This window comes from Phyllobates terribilis, unplaced genomic scaffold (assembly GCF_046119375.1).
Source record: "Phyllobates terribilis strain yellow unplaced genomic scaffold, ASM4611937v1 Scaffold_1__5_contigs__length_1240528914, whole genome shotgun sequence".
Classification (NCBI taxonomy): domain Eukaryota; kingdom Metazoa; phylum Chordata; class Amphibia; order Anura; family Dendrobatidae; genus Phyllobates; species Phyllobates terribilis.
The window spans coordinates 1,203,888,054-1,203,908,480 of NW_027362761.1; the positions used below are offsets into that span (position 1 = coordinate 1,203,888,054).

Consider the following 20,427-nt stretch of genomic DNA (forward strand, 5'->3'; position numbering starts at 1 on the left):
AACATAGCCAAACTTCATCAGTTTATGTAATCATTCCAGCCTCCTCTTACTAGCAAGTCAACACGATACATTTGTATCAACATGATTTGGTTCTGAGCCTGCACATAAATTTTGCTAGGCCACCTAGGACAATACACCTCTCCTGTATCTCCCCCAAAAGTTTGTAATAGTTTATTATTAAAGCAACATTTACAGTGCTTTGAAAAAAGTATTCATTTTTTTGTGACATAACAACACAAACTAGCAAGTGTTTGTGAAGGCCTCAGAGTTTTTTTGAGAACATTTTTTAGATCAAACAACATCATGAAAACCAAGGACACACCAGGCAGGTCAGGGATAAAGTTCAGGAGAACAGTAAAGCAGGGTTAAACTATGAAAAAAATAACCCAAGCTCTGAACATCTCAGAGTACTGTTCAAACCATTATCCAAAAATGTAAAATGGAAGAAGTACAGCACAACTGCAAACTAACCAAGACATGGCCAACCACCTACCCAGCTAAACTGACAGCCAAAGCAATGAGAGCACTAATTAGAGAATCCGGAAGCTCCATGCATTAGACAAATGAAACTTGATTTAAACTCCCCTGTCAAGCTCTGTGCAGTGTGATGTCACAACTAGAGATGAACGAACATGTTCGGAAAACATTTGGTTTATTCAAATTATGCACAAACATTGCACATTTCGATTCGTGATCAGACACCCGAATGTTTTTACAAATCGGCCCAATTTGAAAAAGTGCGGGAAATGGTCACATTTCTACTACTGTATTTATAGGACTTTGGCTAGGTTAGTGGTGCTGTATGATGAGTGGGGACATGTGTTTGATGAGGAGAGGGGGTGGCGACCTGTTAATTTTTTTTTCTTTTACTTAAAGTGTGCAGATTTCGGCAAGCCAATCAGAGTGCAGAAACCATCCACAATGTGCACAAAGGCTTCTGTCATTGGCTCCTGAAGTCACCTGTCCCACTTCATATGAATGGCGAACATGTTGTTTTAGCGCCATTTTAATAGTGTAACAACACAGAGAGGCTGCACCTAATGCTGGTCCTGAATACTGAGAAATTTGAGATAGTTAGGTGGTGACTTCTAAGTCAGATAGTTTAGATAGATAGGAGCCTTTGTGGCTGGGAAATCGACCTTCCTGCAGATGAATTTTTTTTGCTATTAGTGTGGTCCAGACAAAGACTGCAGGGCACATTTCAGCAAAGAACTTTGCTATGCACTGCTGATATTGTGCTCCATGCAGGAGTACACTTATGAAACTGTATTTTTTTCTGTTACTGATACATACAGCAGGCCTCATTTCAGTGAGTATTTTTTTGCGCAGAGATTTAGCTGTATCCAGAGCTCATCTACAGTTAAAAAAATCTATTTTTTTCTGTTACATACAACAGGCCACATCTCAGCTTGTAATTTTTGGGGAGTGAAATTCAGCTGTATCCAGGCATCGTCTACAGGTTAAAAATCTAATTTATTCTGTTACTACCATGATACATACAGCAGGTCACATCTCAGCTTATAAATATTTGGCACATATATTCTGCTGTTTACAGGCCTCGTCCACAGTAAAAAAATATAATTTCTTCTGTTACTTCCATGATACATACAGTACAGGCCAAAAGTTTGGACACACCTTCTCATTTAAAGATTTTTCTGTATTTTCATGACTATGAAAATTGTACATTCACACTGAAGGCATCAAAACTATGAATTAACACATGTGAAATTATATACTTAACAAAAAAGTGTGAAACAACTGAAAATATGTCTTATATTCTAGGTTCTTCAAAGTAGCCACCTTTTGCTTTGATGACTGCTTTGCACACTCTTGGCATTCTCTTGATGAGCTTCAAGAGGTAGTCACCAGAAATGGTTTTCACTTCACAAGTGTGCCCTGTCAGGTTTAATAAGTGGGATTTCTTGCCTTGTAAATGGGGTTGGGACCATCACTTGTGTTAAGCAGAAGTCTGGTGGATACACAGCTGATAGTCCTACTGAATAGACTGTTAGAATTTGTATTATGGCAAGAAAAAAGCAGATAAGTAAAGAAAAAAGAGAGGCCATCATTACTTTAAGAAATGAAGGTCAGTCAGTGCGAAAAATTGGGAAAACTTTGAAAGTGTCCCCAAGTGCAGTTGCAAAACCATCAAGCGCTACAAAGAAACTGGCTCACATGAGGACCGCCCCAGGCGTCACCTCTGCTTCTGAGGATAAGTTTATCCGAGTCACCAGCCTCAGAAATCGCAGGTTAACAGCAGCTCAAATTAGAGACCAGGTCAATGCCACACAGAGTTCTTGCAGCAGACACATCTCTACAACAACTGTTAAGAGGAGACTTTGTGCAGCAGGCCTTCATGGTAAAATAGCTGCTAGGAAACCACTGCTAAGGACAGGCAACAAGCAGAAGAGACTTGTTTGGGCTAAAGAACACAAGGAATGGACATTAGACTAGTGGAAATCTGTGCTTTGGTCTGATGAGTCCAAATTTGAGATCTTTGGTTCTAACCACCGTGTCTTTGTGCGACACAAAAAGGTGAACGTATGGACTCTACATGCCTGGTTCCCTCCGTGAAGCATGGAGGAGGAGGTGTGATAGTGTGGGGGTGCTTTGCTGGTGACATTGTTGGGAATTTATTCAAAATTGAAGGCATACTGAACCAGCATGGCTACCACAGCATCTTGCAGCGGCATGCTATTCCATCCGGTTTGCGTTTAGTTGGACCATCATTTATTTTTCAAAAGGACAATGACCCCAAACACACCTCCAGGCTGTGTAAGGGCTATTTGTCCAAGAGGGAGAGTGATGGGGTGCTACACCAGATGATCTGGCCTCCACAGTCACCAGACCAGAACCCAATAGAGATGGTTTGGGGTGAGCTGGACCGCAGAGTGAAGGCAAAAGGGCCAACAAGTGCTAAGCATCTCTGGGAACTCCTTCAAGATTGTTGGAAGACCATTTCCGGTGACTACCTCTTGAAGCTCATCAAGAGAATGCCAAGAGTGTGCAAAGCAGTCATCAAAGCAAAAGGTGGCTACTTTGAAGAACCTAGAATATAAGACATATTTTCTGTTGTTTCACACTTTTTTGTTAAGTATATAATTCCACATGTGTTAATACATAGTTTTGATGCCTTCAATGTGAATGTACAATTTTCATAGTCAAGAAAATACAGAAAAATCTTTAAATGAGAAGGTGTGTCCAAACTTTTGGTCTGTACTCTACAGCAGGCCACATATCAGCTTGCAATTTTTTGGGTGCTAAGATTCTGCTGTATTAATTTATTTATTTTACTCGCTTATATAGTGCCATTAATTCCACAGTGCTTCACAGACATTATGGTCACTGTCCCCATCTGTACTCACATTCTAAATTCCCTATCAGTATGTCTTTGGAGTGTGGGGAGAAACCAGAGAACCCAGAGGAAACCCACGCAAACACAGGGAGAACATGCAAACTCCTTGCAGATGTTTCCTTGGTGGGATTTGAATCAAGGACCCCAGCTTTGCAAGGCTGCCGTGCTAATGTATCCAGGGCTCCACAATAAAAAATCTAATTTTTTGTTGCTAATAGCGTGCTCCAACCACACTATCTGAGCAACATGAGTGTGAAAAAGCGAGCCCGTGGTGGAAGGGGAATAGTCTTGGTGTTCAAGGTATACGTGAGGTACGTGGTAATGTTAGTGAAAGCACTAGTGAATAAAAACCATCACATCCTATCCAAAGACAGCTGACAACTTTTGTTACTGGATGGGCTACTCCACTCCTTTCTTTTGCATCCGCACAGCAGTATGTCTTTTGGATGAGGGCCAGAAAGAGCAGGTGCTTGTAGCTTTTTGGTTCATATTTTCAGCTGTATCCAGAACACATCCACAGTAATAAATCGAATTTCTTTTGTTACTAAGTAGATACATACAGAAGGCCACATCTCAGCTTGTAATTATTAGACACATATATTCAGCTGTATTGAAGCTTCGACCACTGTAAAAAATCTAATTTCTTCTGTTACTAATGTGATACAGCAGGACACATCTCAGATTGAAATTTTTTTGTAGCGAAATTCAGCTGTATCTAGAGCTCGTCCACAGTTAAAAAAATCACATTTTTTCTATTACTGAGATGATACATACAGGAGGCCACATCTCAGCTTGTAATTTTTTGGTGTATATATTCTGCTATATATAGGACTCATCCACAAAAAAAATCTAATTTCTTCTGTTGCTAACGTGATAAATACAGCAGGCCACATCTCAGCTTGTAATTATATTTGTGGTGAAATTCAGCTGTATCCAGAGCTCGTCCATTGTAAAAAATCTAATTTCTTCTGTTAATAATGTGATACATCCAGCACGCTACATCTCAGCGTGTATTTTTTTTGGTGCATATATTCTGCTGTATCCACAGCTCATCCACATTAAAAAATATATTTTCTTCTGTTGCTAATGTGAAACATATAGCAGGTTGTATTTTTTTTGCTGTGAAATTCAGCTGTTTTCAGAGCTCTTTCACAGTAAAAAATCTAACGTCTTCTGTTAATAACGTAATACAGCAGGCCACATCTCAGCTTGTAATTATTTGGGACATATATTCTGCTGTATACAGGCCTCGAACTAAGTAAAAAATCTAATTTCTTCTGTTACTAACGTGATACATACAGCAGTCAACATCTCAGCTTGTAATTTTTTGCCGGTGAAATTCAGCTGTATCCAGACATCTTCCACAGTAAAAAATCTAATTAATTTTGTTACTAATGTGACACATACAGAAGGCCACAACTCAGCATGTAATTATTAGGCACATATATGCTGCTGTATACAAGCCTTGTCCACAGTGAAAAAATGATTTTTTTCTGCTACTATTGTGATACAGCAGGACACATCTCAGATTGTAATTTTTTTGCAGTGAAATTTAGCTGTATCTAGAGTTCGCCCACATTTTTTCTCTTACTTACATGATACATACAGAAGGCCACCTCTCAGCTTGTAATTTTTTGGTGTATATATTCTGCTGTATATAGGACTCGTCAACAAAAAAAAAATCTAATTTCTTCTCTTGCTAACGTGATACATACAGCATGCAACATCTCCACTTGTAATTTTTTTGCGGTGAAATTCAGCTGTATCCAGAGCTCGTCCACAGTAAAAAATCTAATTTGTTCTGTTACTAACGTGATACATACAGCAGGCCACATCTCAGCTTGAAATTTTTTTGCTGTGAAATTCAGCTGTATCCAGAGCTCGTCCACCTTTAAAGATCTAATTTGTTCTGTTACTAAAGGATACATACAGTAGGCAACATCTCAGCTTGTAATTTTTTGTGGTGAAATTCAGCTGTATCCAGAGCTCGTCCACAGCAAAAAATCTAATTTTTTCTGTTAATAAAGTGATACATCCAGCACACCACATCTCAGCGTGTATTTTTTTGGTGCATATATTCTGCTGTATCCACAGCTCATCCACACTAAAAAATATAATTTATTCTGTTACTATTGTGATACATATAGCAGGCCAAATGTCAGCTGGTAATTTTTTTACTGGGAAATTCAGCCGTTTTGGAGAGAGCTCGTCCACAGTAAAAAATCTAACTTCTTCTGTTTCTAACGTGATACAGCAGGCCACATCTTAGCTTGTAATTTTTTTGGCACATATATTCTGCTGTATCCAGTCCTCATACACAGTAAAAAATCTAACTTCTTGTGTTACTAACGAGATACATACAGAAGACCACATCTCAGCTTGTAATTTATTGGCGCATGTATTCTGCTGTATACAGGCCTCGTCCACAGTAAAAAATCTAATTTCTTCTGTTACTAATGTGATACATATAGCAGTCCACATCTCAGCTTGTAATTTTTTTGCCATGAAATTCAGCTTTATCCAGAGCTCATCCACAGTAAAAAAAAATATAATTTCTCCTGTTACTAACGCAAAACATACAGAAGACTACATCTCAGCTTCTTATTTTTGGGTGCTAAGATTCTGCTGTATCCAGGGCTCAACAGTAAAAATTCAAATTTTTTGTTGCTGATAGTGTGCTGTGTGCTCCAACCAAACTATCTGAGCAACATGAGTGGAAAAAAGCGAGGTCGTGGTGGAAGGGGAATAGTGTTCAAGGTGTATGTGGGGTAGTTGTTAATGTTAGTGAAAGCTTTACTGAACCAACACCGTCATGCCCTACCCAAAGACAACTGAAAACTTCTGTTACTGGACGGGCTACTCCACTCCATTTCTTTGGCAGCCGCACAGAGGTACATCTTTAAGATGAGGGCCAGAAAGAGCATGTGCTCGAGTGGATTTCAGGCGCTGCTTCAAGTGGCCTCTCCTCCTCAACATCACACACAGTACAGTCCTCAGAGGTGGGCCCCAAGTACCTTTCTTTGGCCCGGCGTCACAACTCTCCAACCATCCAACTGACTGTAGTGAACCATAGATGGGCCAATCTGCAGAGCTGCTCATAAATTCTATGCCATGGACATCATAGCTCTACTCCAATGATTCACAGACTCATGAGGAGAAAAGCATCTGCATCAATGCATAGATTTTTTTTCTGTTGGACCCGGGGCAGGACGAAGTAGGTTCCAAGCAGAATCCTGACCCTTGTCATTAGACATTAACACCCGGGGGATGGAGGTGTTCCTCATGAGACTCAGATACCTGAGGCACAGGCAGACAGAACTGTGCTGTCAGGGCAGGAAGAGGAGGAGGGTGACACTCAGGGCGAGGAGTAGGAGAACAGAGAGTATGATTATGAGGATGTAGATCCTACTTGGTGTGAACCCAGAGACACGCAGCTGAGTAGGAGGAAGAAGATGAGGAAGTTATGTTGCGGCTTTCCACACAGACAAGGAGTGATTCAACCACAACAAGCACTGCATCCTCAGCCACAACTGTGGGCAACAGAGGTTGTGGTTCTGCAGCTCGAAGAGGTAGCAAGGGTAGCCAAGTTTGGGCCTTTTTTGATACAGCAAAGGATATGCCAACTCACGTTATCTGCCAAATTTAAAAAAAAACGACTCAGAGGGAAAAATTGCAATAATTTGACTTCTACGTGTATGAACCGTCACATGTGCAAGCAACATGCATTAGTTTGGGAATCTCACTGCAATAAAATGTGGACCAGCAGGCCTCACCAAACCATCAGATGCCCGATTAATCGCATCAGATGCTTCTTCCTCCTCCATCACCGTGCCAATTATTCTCACACAGGTCTCTGGCCACAGAACCTCCATTTGCTTGCCAGCTCAAGTCAGGATGAGCGAAAGTCTGTCAGCTGTAATGGAAGTGGACATGCTTGCTGCTTTTGTTTCACTGAGAATACCACATCTTTCTCAATCCACCGTAACATCTCCACCAGAACCTCACAAATGATCCAGCGGTTTGTCATGTTCACACTTTTCCGTCCTATCTCAACACAGCAGCCAGCCCTCGGTTCCACAATTGTGGTCACGTAACAGTATGTGTCATCCTACACACAACAAAGCTAATAGGTTGAACTCCACCATCTTCAATCTGTTGGCCACGGAAATGCTGCCTTTCCACCTGGTGGATACAGACCGTTTCCGAAAGATGATGGCCCTCGCAGTCCCCCAGTACCAGTTGCCCAGTTGCCATTACTTCTTTTAGAAAGCGGTTCACCAGTGTGCTAATAATAATAATTATAATAATAATAATAATTTTTAATTTATATAGCGCCAACAAATTCCGCAGCACTTTACAATTAAGCGGGGACATATACAGACAATAAATTCAACACAATTTAAGGACAGTTTAAACAGTAACATTCGGAGTGAGGTCCCTGCTCGCAAGCTTATGTGGCGCCCCTAAGGGTTCAGTCACCACAGAGGTGTGGTATCTCACTTTCAGGTAAGGATTGAGTGCTGCCCGGGACCCTAACACCTGCATCCAACACATCCACTTCAGTAGGGCAGGGCGAGATTGCTCCTAAGGGAGAGCACAGTCCCTGGTCCCTGGCTGGAGTAGAGGGGAACCAAGTGAGGGAGAACCATGTAGTGGGTGTGGGTGGAGGACATAGTTCAGTGGAGCACTTCTGAAGGAGTTGTATAAACGAGGGAACCATCTTGGAAAGTGAGTCCAGTGAGAGAGAGGAGGAGGAGGAACGTGAGGGGAGCAGGGGCTCTGCACGAGCTCTGCTCCAGGGAGGGCCTAGCAGAGATGCCCAGGAGGAGAAGGAGAGAAGAGAGGAGAGAAGGCTCCAGGAGGAACGAGGGGATCCTAGGGGTACGGGCAGTCCTGGAGGCCACTCATACGCCCGATTCTACCAGGTGTGGAAGGACCCAGCCGCAGAGGGGACCGGACCCTAAACTAGTGGAGAACTACAAGGCTCAGCTAGAAACCGGAGGCTTCTGTACTTTTAGGGTGCAGTTGCCACAGTCACAATTACATCGCCGAAAAGGAGGCCACAGAGGGTCCTGGGGACTGCAGGTCACCCCCCAAGACCCGAGGCTACCGGATTGGGACACTGATTGTGAGGCGCAGGGAAGGAGGGTAAGAGCCAGCACAGGAAGATGACTGAGAAAGGCACACAGAAAGGGGTCCCGTTAAGTGCTCTGGAATTACCTGAGGGATGCAAAGTGGGAGGCTGTAACCTGTACAGTGCAACCTGAGGAACTTAGCAACTGTGAGTAAACTCTGAGGACTGCACCCCACTGTCTCTGTGAATTACTGCTGCGCCATCACTCCCTGCACTACACTGCTCTACAATGCCCAGCAACATCTACAGCATCTACCCAGCCCTGGAGCTAAGCTCTACCTGGGGAGAGCTAAACCAACTCTGCTGCATTAAACACCAGCTCCAGAGGATCTGCTCTGCGGCGGCGGCTCCCTTTAGCCGCATACCACAGGTGGCGTCACAAACTTTATATAAAAGCTATAAATCCCCTGTAAATTATCCCTTTTTTGATTGACCACCCTGGGTCACGGACCGGGTCACTGCCACTGTGACATCTCCCCTAGCAACGACTGGCCCGGCACCGAGTACCCCACAGCCCAGGGGACGCGTCACTTACAGTCATACTCCAGCATGTCGCAGAATATATCACCTGTTCCCTGAATAAATCTTTGTCTGCCAGGTTGCATTTCACCATTAACAGCTGGAGGAGTAACCATGACCAGGGGGGTTACATCTCGCTGACTGGGCACTGGGTGACTCTGGTGGCTGTAGGGGCAGGCGGGGAAGAGACTGCTCCACAAGTCTTGGAATCCCCAAAACTTGTGATACAAACCTTTCTATCTAACAGTTACTCCACTGCTTCTGCTTCCTCCACCTCAAGGGCCTCCACATGCGCCCCCAACGTCTGCCTTAATGAGACACACTTTCCAACAGTGCATAAGGAATCCCTCCTCTTCTTTACTGTGCAGCCAGGGTTCACCGCAATCAGGCAGTTTGAGCAATGGCTGTCTCCACTTTACCTGGAGCGAGGAAAGGCCATGTGTGATAACGGTGTAAACATGGTGGTGTGCCTTCACCGGGGCAAACTCACACACGTGCCTTGCATGGCTCACATCCTCAACCTGGTGGCACAGCAATTTCTCTGCAACTATTCTGGCCTTGATACGCAGCTGCAGAAAACACGGTCACTGTGTTCTCAATTTCAACATTAGCACCCACAGGTCATCGACTTGCATTGATACAGAAGTCTTTGGCCATACTGGATAACTTGTTGATAAGCGATGTGATGACACTGTGGAATTCCACTCTGCACATGTTGCAGTGACTGTGGTGGCAGCGATGAGACCAGACACAGTATCTCATGTCGTATAGCCTGGGCTAATGCAGAACGAACGTAGTGAAAATCATGTTTGTGGAGTTGGCATAGATAAAGGACCTCTGCACCCTTCTGCACAGGATTGAAATGGCTACAAAGATGGATAGTGCTGACAATGCCATTATCAGCATCACTATTCTGGTCATCTACATGCTGTAGCACACTTTGAATAGTCTGCTGGAGGATGAGGTGGTCCCAGAGGAAGAGGAGGAAGAAGAGGAGCATGTATAAGGGATGACAATATCCATAAGTTCCGCACCATCATCACACAGGCGGTGCCAAGGGATGGTGGATTATAGTGATTGAGGGGGGCTTGTGGAACCAGACTACCTGTTAGTGAAGATGCAGGAGCTGACGAAGAAATGGAGGAGGACAAGGAGGAAGGGGTGATGGGCGAGCAACAGTCAGGAGATGAAGAGGATAATGATCGCCTTTCTGTTGTCCTTTGTTAGCAGGAGCGGATGGAGGAAGCAATGGGAACATTGTTTTTAGGAGGCTCTCCAACCTCTCCATCTCTTCCAAGGGGTATTGGAGTGCCTATAAACTTTTGGCAGCTTTTCCATTCATTGCATTGGCAAACACTATGGGAGACCCACTTCCTAATAATGGGAACATTGTTTTTAGGAGGCTCTCCGACTTCTACGTCTCTTCCAAGGGGCATTGGCATGCCTACAATTTTTTGGCAGCCCTTGCAGTCACTACATATGCAATAACAGTGTAGGAGACCCACTCGTTCATAATGGGAACAAAAAAGCATAGCCGGGTGATGGCTCTCTAACAATAGCGAGGGCCGACTGCTGGCTCCTTAAGAATAGTAAGGGCTGCCTGATTGCCCTATAAAATAGGTTTTGTGACTTTCAGAGTCCTTCCATCATAAATTAAAAAGGATGTGTCTGATGATGTGTCACACACCACCTGGCCAAATACGGTTGTTAAATTTTAAAATGACATTTCCTGGTGAATGCATTTGTCTTGGTTGAAAGCAATGCAAAAGTGCAAAAACGCATCAAAAATGCTACGTGTGAACATAGCCCAAGGTGTGGAGGAGCATTTTTGTTTTTGTATATTTATTTTGCCTTATTTACAAATCATTACCCTGGTAAGGATGTTCCTTAACATATTTCCCAGGAAAATCCATTTTGGATTCGTTTTTGTACACTTTATTATGAGTCTGTAAAAGTGGCGTAATACCTCTGACAACGTTGTTGACAGCAGTGACCTGGAAGTCAGAAATGCTTCCAATGGTCTTCCCCATGCTGTTCCCATGTCATTTGAGCACTGTTTCCATCGATTTGGGCAAATTTTAGGCCCTCTGCAGACCGCCCGGGGGAGACGCCTGAAAAATGCTTGAGTTTCCCCTAGACTTACATTGGGCTCGTTGCTCGGGTCGAGCATCTGAGTATTCCAATGTGCTCAACCCGAGCATCGAGCACCCGAGCATTTTAGTGCTCTCCCATCACTAGTGTTCACTGAAGGGGTTAACTAGTGGGACAGTTTTATAGGTAGGTTCATTGATGATGGACATGGTGATACCAAATATGTGTACTTTTTTTTTTTTTACATAGATAAATGTATTTATTGGATCAATATTTTTTTTCTTTATTTTGTGATTTTTTTTTCATATTTTTACAAATTTTATTAACTTTTTTTTTACCTTTTCACATTGTCCCACTACGGGACATCAACTTTACATAGTCAGATCAGCGATCTGATACTCTGCAGTGAATCTCTCTGTGAGCAGGCGCTGACAGTCCACCTTCCTGAAGGCTCTCGAAGGATCCCATTGCCATCTTGGAACTGTGGGTCACCGTGGAGACCATCAATGCAAAACGATCACATTGCGTTGTACTGATGGGATCACAGAGGGAGCCCACTCCCTCTGCGATGCCCTGCAATGTTGCTGTAACTATTAACAGTGGCATCAGAGGGGATAAACACCCGTGATTGGTGCTAGCACTGATAGTGGGTGGTTCTGAGGGGTTTCAGCTCTTACATTGAGCTGACATCCGCATGTGATCGCGGCGGCACTCGGCGTGAGCCTGCGTGTTTGCTGCGCCATACATATACTGCTCTCTGTAGGAACTCAGCTCCCACAGAGTGGTATATGAATGGCGCATGTCGGGAAGGGGTTAAATATGATTTGTCAAACTGGTGCAAAACCTTGTAGAAGTTGTCCAACCACAAAATCCACACATTTTTAAGCTAATCAATGCTGTATTGTAATATACAACACCCCTATAAATTTTGTTTTTTCCCTTTCATTCCTCCTGAATATTACTTCATTCCCTGCATCCAGTTTGTTTACCTGTGGCTCAACCAAACTTAACAGCTCCCTGTGCTGAATTGTCTCACTTCACAGCCAGAGTACACCCATGAGCTGTCAGTATTAGTGATGAGCGAGCACTAAAATGCTCGGGTACTCGTTGCTGGGGTCGAGCAAATTGGAATACTCGGGTGCTCGACCGGAGCAACGAGCCCAATGTATGTCTATGGGAAACTCAAGCATTTTTCAGACGGCTCCCCCCGGCGGTCTGCAGAGGGCCTAAAAATTGCCCAAATCGATTGGGAACAGTGCTCAAATGACATGGAGAAAGCATGGGGAAGACCCTTGGAAGCATTTCTGATTCCCAGGTCACTGACGCCACTTTTACGGACTCACAATAAAACATTTAAAAACGAAACTAAAATGGATTTTCCTGGGAACAACCTTTCCAGGGTAATAACTTGTATATAAAGCAAAATAAATAACCAAAAACAAAAATGCTTCTCCACACCTTGGGCTATGTTCACACGTAGGCTTTTTGATGCGTTTTTTCACTTTTGCATTGCTTTCAACCGTCACAAAAGCATTCACCAGTAAATGTCATATTAACAGTTTACAACCTTATCTGGCCATGTGGTATGTGAGATATCATCAGACACATCATGTTTCATTTATGAAGGAGGGACTCTGAAAGTCACAATGCCTATTTTTATTCGGCCATCAGGCAACCTTTACTACTCTTAAAGGGCCAGCAGTCGGCCCTCACTATTCTTAGAGAGTCATCAGACGGCTATGTTTTATTGTTCCCATTATTAAAGAGTAGGACTCCTATACTATCATTGCGTATGCGGTGAGTGGCAGGGCTGCCCAAAATTTGGATGCACCCCAATACCACTTTGAAAATTTGGATGCACCCCAATACCCCTTTAAAGAGACTTAGAGGAGGACCTCCTGAAAACTATGTTCCCATTATTAGGAAGTGGGTCTCCCATTGTTTTTACCTATGCAGTGAATGCAAGGGTTGCCAAAAATTTGGAGGCACTCCAATGCCCCTTGGAAGAGACGTGGAGGTCAGAGGGCCTCCTGAAAACAATGTTCCCATTATTAGGAAGTGGGTCTCCCATTGTGTTTACCTATGCAGTGAATGCAAGGGTTGCCAAAAATTTGGAGGCACTCCAATGCCCCTTGAAAGAGATGTGGAGGTTAGAGGGCCTCCTGAAAACAATGTTCCCATTATTAGGAAGTGGGTCTCCCATTGTGTTTGCCTATGCAGTAATTGCAAGGGTTGCCAAAAATTTGGAGGCACTCCAATGCCCCTTGGAAGAGATGTGGTGGTCAGAGGGCCTCCTTTAAACAATGTTCCCATTATTAGGAAGTGGGTCTGCCTTTGTGTTTGCCTATGCAGTGAATGCAAGGGCTGCCAAAAATTGGGAGGCACTCCAATGCCCTTTGGAAGAGACGGGGTGGAGGGCCTCATAAAAAAATGTTCCCCTTAGAAAGGAGCAGGTCTCCTATACTTGTAATGCCCATGCACTAAGTGTATGGGCTGACAAACATTTATCCTTGGGGGTATACATGAACATATTGTGTAAAAAAAAAAATTTGCAGGCATCATAAACACCCTTTAAAAAAATTATGTGGGTGTTGCATCATGGACCACTGTCACCCTGGTGATATGGTGGTGGTGGAGGATGAGGAGAAGGAGGAGGACAAGAGCAAATAGACAAAATCAGGAAGTGTATGCCCATGTGTGGTTGTGAAAAGGTGCATGGGAATACACCTCCCAAAAAAAGACACTGGATTTAAGTTTATGCTACGCTGCTATCATTCGGTGGTGTTGATAAGTTTGTCCCAATCCAGACCTCGTTCATTTTTATAAGAGTCAGCCTGTCAGCATTTTCAGTTGACAGGTGGATGCACCTATCAGTTAGATCAGTTATAATGCCCCCTGCGGCACTAAAAACCATCTCTGACAAAATGCTAGAGGCCAGGACCACAAAGGCATAGAGATACAGCTCATGCCACATGCCCAGCTTGGATACCCAACAGGGTAAGGCACTAAGGAACCATGGAGGATGCTGTTACTGTCGCCAAGGTAGTCCTTCAGCATCTTCCAAAACGTTCCCTCCTTGCCAGAATACCACGTGTATTAAGGCCTGGGCACTGGGAGAGTCTAAGAAAATTGTCCCATACCTTTGACAGTGTTTCCCTGCCTCTGCCATATCTGGTTTGTGTCTCCCGCACCTGTACTCCTTGGTTGTCCAATGAACTGTGACCTCTGCCACCAGCTTTGTCAGATGATAATTTTTTTAATAATTCTTCAACAAGGGCCTGAAACTGAATCTCTCCAAAACTGAGCTCCTTGTATTTCCTCCCTCTACTAACCTACCTATACCTGACTTTGCAATTTCTTTAGGTTGTGCCAAGCCTGCTGTCTTGGAGTCATATTTGACACACAATTTTTCTTTATTCCCCATGTACAATCACTAACTCGCTCATGTCACCTGCACCTTAAAAACATCTCCAAAATTCGACCTTTTCTCATCTTTGATACTGAAAAAACTCTTATTGTTGCTCTTATTCACTACTGCAACTCTCTTGTAATTGTTCTCCTTCTAAATAAACTGTCTCCTCTCCAATCCATTTTGAATGCAGCAACCAGGGTTGTATTTCTATCAAGCCGCTTCACCGACGCATCTTCTCTGTGTCAGTCCTTGCACTAGTTACCCATTCACTATACAATACAAACAATACAAACTCATCTCTCTCACTCACAAAGCTCTCCACAGATCTGCACCACCCTATATCTCATCCCTCATTTCTGTCTATCACCCCACCCGTGTACTCCATTCTGCAACTGATCTAAGACTGACATCCTCCTTAATCCGAACCTCACATGTCCATCTCCAAGACTTCTCTCGTGCCGCAACAGTTTTCTGTAATGCACTACCCAAAAAAATGCGACTTATATCTAGCCCCCATGTTTTTAAACGTGCTTTAAAAACACATCAGTTTAGACAAGCTTATCACCTCAACTCACTAACCCAACTCTCCCATTTCCTTCTAAATGTTAATCTTAATCTGCTCCTGCCTATTTATCTATCTCCACATCCTTCATGCACGCAATAGCACACAGTAACTGCACTTAGACAGATACAGGCTGATGGACCATGTTCTACCTATTGTATCCCCCTATTTCGATATAGATTGTAAGCTTGCGAGCAGGGCCCTCATTCCTCCTGTAACTGTTGAAATGTGATACATTGTATTTTTTGTATTGTATGTACATGTCCCTACTTAATTGTAAAGTGCTGCGGAATATGTTGCTGCTATATAAACTACAAATTATTATTAAGTGTGACCAATCAGAAATTACTGTTGTCCAAAAGGCATGCAACACGAGGGTCACGGTAAGGACAGAGGAACATAAAATCAGCCATGTGTGCCAGACTGCCAACAGCCAAGACCTCCCTGTTCTCACCAAGAGGAAGACTGTTCATGATCTCCCCATTGAGATGAGGCTGGGCTGTGTAGCATCACCCTGTATAATTCCTTGCTCTGCTTGCAATGCCTTCTCTTTAATTGTGAGCAGACAGCATTTCAGTAGACAAAGAAGAGGGATGGTGATGCTCATTATGGTGTCATTAGGTTCTGGCCATTGTCACACATGACCATGCCTGGCTGTAGGTTCAACGTTGAGAGCCATAGTTCTGCCTGCTCTGTTACAGCTTTCAGCAAATATGCAATGGTGTGCAGTTTGTGTGCATATTTTCTTCAGCACAGCCTGTTGCCGCTTAGCCAAGGCAATGCTGCAGTGCTTTCAGCAAGTGACTGATGTAATCTTGTTTGAGATGGAGGCCAAAGAGTAGGAGGAGAAGAAGCTGTAGAATGTGGGGACAATGCTGATTTACCTAGGGCCCCGCAATCCTTTGCATCGGGAGGACGTGTTCCATTCCAGAGTCCTTCTGGGTCCCAGCTTCCACAATATTAACCCAGTGTGCCATCAGTGAGATGTACCATACCTGGCCACAAGCACTTGTCCATGTGTCTGTGGTTAGGTGATCCTTCCAAGTAACTGCATTGGTGAGGGTACTGGTAATGTTCTGGGACCCATGCTTGTATAAGGCGGGGATTGAACACCAGGAGAAATCGTGGCGGCTGGTGATAGAGTACCGAGGGACAGCCGCCATGAGGTTGCAAACAGCTTCTGCCTCCACGAGCCTAAAAGGCAAAATTCATAGTGCAAGCAGTTGAGAAGTTTTGCAGTTTAGTATTGTGGCCTGTGAGTGGGTGATAAAGTATTTGCACTTATGTTCCAAGGACTGGGGTAGGGACAAATGAACGCTGCGCTGGGACAAGGATGTGGACGTGGTTGTTGACGGTGATAGTTGCAAGTGTACAATGACAGATGCATGGTGAGAGTCATCTTCACCTGCATCATGGATGAAGGCTTGGCATGCACGTATAACAGGGGAAGAGGCAGTGTTGTCACCTGCAGACTCTGTTTCTGGATCCTGACTTTCAGCCAAACTATTCGGGTGATGATGGTCAGGCTAGTAGCTTTGCTAACTCTGCTGATGGCAGATTTTGCAAATGATCTTTTTTTGGTTAACTGGAGAGTCTTTAAAAAAAAAACAGACTCGAGAAGACCTAGAAGTTGGACTGGCAACTTTCTTGGTAATGGTGTTTTGGGAAACAGTTGCCTGCCTTGTGTCTGTGGTCACTCCACTGCTTCATTCTGCCTGTTGTGGTGCTATGACTCCCTCCCCATCTGCGCTGCTGTCCTCACTATGCAGGTCACCTTAGCAGCTTGGGTCAGTGACTTCATCGTCCACCACCTCGTCTTCCATGTATGCACTCTGGTCCTCCTCCTTACTCTCTGTCAATTGTGTCTCATCATTATCCACCTTTTGCGACAGTTATTGCACTTTCTCACCATCGCTTTTGTGTGACCATGGCTGCTGAAATATTTTGGCATCACTATATGCTATCTCCTGCTGCCCCGGTAGAAGTGGAATGAGCGAGAGGCCAGAACCTGTAAATAGAAAAATTAGCAAAACAGCTCTTCGGGATCAGTTGTCTCCGGGCACTTGGCATGGTGGGGGTAAAGAGAATCAGGGTGAGGAACAAGCCGATTCCAAGCAAAAAAATCTCCTGGATCCGCATATTCCTCAAACAAGAATCTGCAAAAAGAACTGTGTATGCCTTCATCAACTCCCGCCTCTACTACTGCAACCTCTTGCTCTGTGGCTTCTCTTCTAACACTCTCGCACACCTCCAATCTATCCTAAACTCTGCTGTCCGACTAATCCACCTGTTACCCCACTATTCCCCAGCCTATCCTCTCAGTCAATCCCTTCACTGGCTCACTATTGCCTAAAGACTCCAGTTCAAAACCCTTACCTTGGCATACAAGCCATCCACAACCTGTCTACTCCATACCTCTGAAACCTTGTCTCCTGGTACATACCTACACGCAACCTCCTATCCTCACATGATCTCCTCTACTCCCCTCTTATCTCCTCTTCCCACAAATGCATACAAGATTTCTGCCATGCATCCCCTCTACTCTGGAACTCTCCATCCCAACATATTACAATCTCGTCTACTGTTAAAACCTTCAAAAGGCACCTGAAGACCCACCTCTTCCAACAAGAGTACAACCTGCAGCAATCCTTGGTCCCCCATACCGCTGCATGACCAGCTCTACCCTCACCTACTGTATCCTCACCCATGTCTTGTAGACTGTGAGCCCTCACGGGCAGGGTCACAGTCACATTTTTGTTCAAAATTATTGTAATTGTGCTTGCTATGTATACCCCTTTTTCACATGTAAGGCACCATGGAATACATAATTAAAATAATAATAATAATAATAATAATAATAATATTGTGGTCGAGACTCACAGCTACTGAGACTGGACCATGTGGAAGACTAAGTGGTGGTGGTGGCTACAAATTGACTAAAAGCATTATCTACGAGTATTTATCTGCTATCCAACCAACAACCTTTTCACTCTGGTCTTGCTTCAAGACTGGTATTCCACCGCCCCCTAGAAAGGGGGACAGGAAGCTAGGTCGACATGATGTGGGTGCTTGTTGTGCTTCCTCACCAGGCACAGTTTCATCTTGCCCACGGCCTCAGCCTCTGCGTGTACCATCACAATCACCATTACGTCCACTTCTCCATCCCTTGCCATGTGCCTTGCCCATTTTAAATGGAGTTTAGTATTTGTCATGTTGCCAAAAATGTCTGTATTATTACTGCAGTAATATAGGATCATGTTGGATGACCACGGGTTTAGGCAGTGACCTGAGATGCAAAGATGCTTACAGGGGTCTTCCCATGCTGTTCCTATGTAATTTCAGCACTGTATGGATGTATCTGATCGTGTCTTACACACCACATGACCAGATAAGGTTGTAAAATGTTAAAATTAAATTTACCGGAGAATGTAATTTTCACTGTTGAATTGAATGCAAAAGTTCAAAAACGCTACATGTGAACTCACTCCAAGGTGTGGAGGAGCATTTTTGGTTTTTTATATTTATTTTGCCTTATATACAAGTTATTACCCTGGAAAAATGTTCCTTAACATTTTTTCCAGGAAAATCCATTTTGGCTTTGTTTTTGTATGTTTTATTGTCAGTCCGTAAAAGTGGTGTAATACCTCTGACAACATTGTTCACAGCAGTGACCTGGGAGTCTCAGATGCTTCCAGGGGCTTTCCCCATGCTGTTCCCATGTTATTTGAGCACTGTTCCCATCGATTTGGGCAATTTTTAGGCCCTCTGCAGACCGGGGGGAGCTGCCTGAAAAATGCTTGAGTTTCCCATTGACTTACATTGAACTTGTTGCTCGGGTCGAGCACTCGAGCATTACGATTTGTTCGACCCTGGCATTTTAGTGCTCTCTCATCATCACTAATGAAAACCCATTTGTGTTTTGGAGGGGTTTTAAAAAAAATCCAATGTTATGAAAAAAAAAATACTGACTGTTTAACGCCTCCACCTCTCCTCATCTTAAGATAGCAAAGGTCTTCCTCTTCTAGCAGCTGCTCCTATAGATTCTTTGCCAAGCAGATATGTCCTTACAAGAGGAGCTCAATTTAGAGAGCCTCACTACCTCCTGCCATATGGACATTTGACCCCTGAAGCCAATCATTAACAGAGGTGGTTGGATGGTAATCAAGTGATTGCATTCAATGGACACATGTCTGCCATGGCAGAAAGAGGATGGTAAAAAACTGTAGGGACAAAAAGCGCAAATAGGGTCTTTTCTGGAGAGAAAATAGAACAGACATACACAATCGTGCTCACCTGGTCAGGTTCTGTGCTCACAACCACTGAAAATGCTTAGGCTGCTACAGACTCATGATGAAGGAAACATGGAAAACTGGAAACAAATGTGTTAAACCTGTGCTGCCATCAAAGCATCATCATGATTTGTCCTAAAATGTGTTGACCAATAAACCACATACTTTGGATGCCTGTCTTCTCATCATCCTTTGACTGCAGCACAGGTTTAACCCATTCATTCTCAGTTTTCCATGGCAGAAAAAGGAAGCATGGAAACCAATGGAACAGCCAGGAATCATTGGAAACAGAGCTGTAAGTTATTATTATTTTTTATATACTGGTTGTTGTTATTACGGTAATATTATTATTATTATTATTATTATTATTATTGTTTAGTGCAGAGGGGGAAATCCCTTCACTAATTTTAGTAAGATTGAACATGACAGGTTTACAATAGAAATTTTGATAGAAATTAAGAAAATACAATATGAAAAGCAATAGTTTTGCCTTACATCGAAGACACTTACTCTGCCATTTCTCCATATTATGTTATTGTTGAGAGAATGGAACTGTTCATCTTCATAGAAATAGTGTCCCGTGTCCACAATATATGTCATGTCACCTTCAATCCACAAGTTCAATATTCGTTGTGAAAACTTTGCGAAGAGTACCCTTTCTTCATTAAATAAAATCTCATCATCTTTGTAATTCAAGTAATTAACTTTTTTAACAAAATGCTTCATCTTTAAAAGAGAAACATAAATTAATACAAAATGAACAACAATATATTCCAAAACAACAAATAGCAAAATAATCCTATGTAGCTTTTTAGATATGAGCTTTTGTAGACTGTAAATTTGCGAGCAGGGACCTCACTCCTAATGTAACTGTTTAAGCTATCTTAAACAGTTACATTAGGCTATCTTACCTTGTGTTGAATTTATTGTCTGTACATGTCCCCGCTTAAGTGTAAAGTGCTGAGGAATATGTTGGCGCTATATAAATCGAAATTATTATTATTATTATTATATGAACACATTTTTTCTCAATTGCATATACTGTAAAAAAAAAAATATATTTGG

The 20,427-nt window shown here is 43.2% G+C and overlaps 1 protein-coding gene across 1 annotated transcript in view; it reads right to left on the reverse strand.

Annotated features, from left to right (window-relative positions):
* LOC141220998 (vomeronasal type-2 receptor 26-like) overlaps positions 1-20,427 on the reverse strand; it is an 84,627-nt gene that overhangs the window by 61,488 nt on the left and 2,712 nt on the right. The window contains exon 2 of the mRNA XM_073666448.1: positions 19,873-20,088. Coding sequence (XP_073522549.1) covers positions 19,873-20,088 — 216 coding nt within the window. The remainder of the gene's footprint in view (positions 1-19,872; positions 20,089-20,427) is intronic.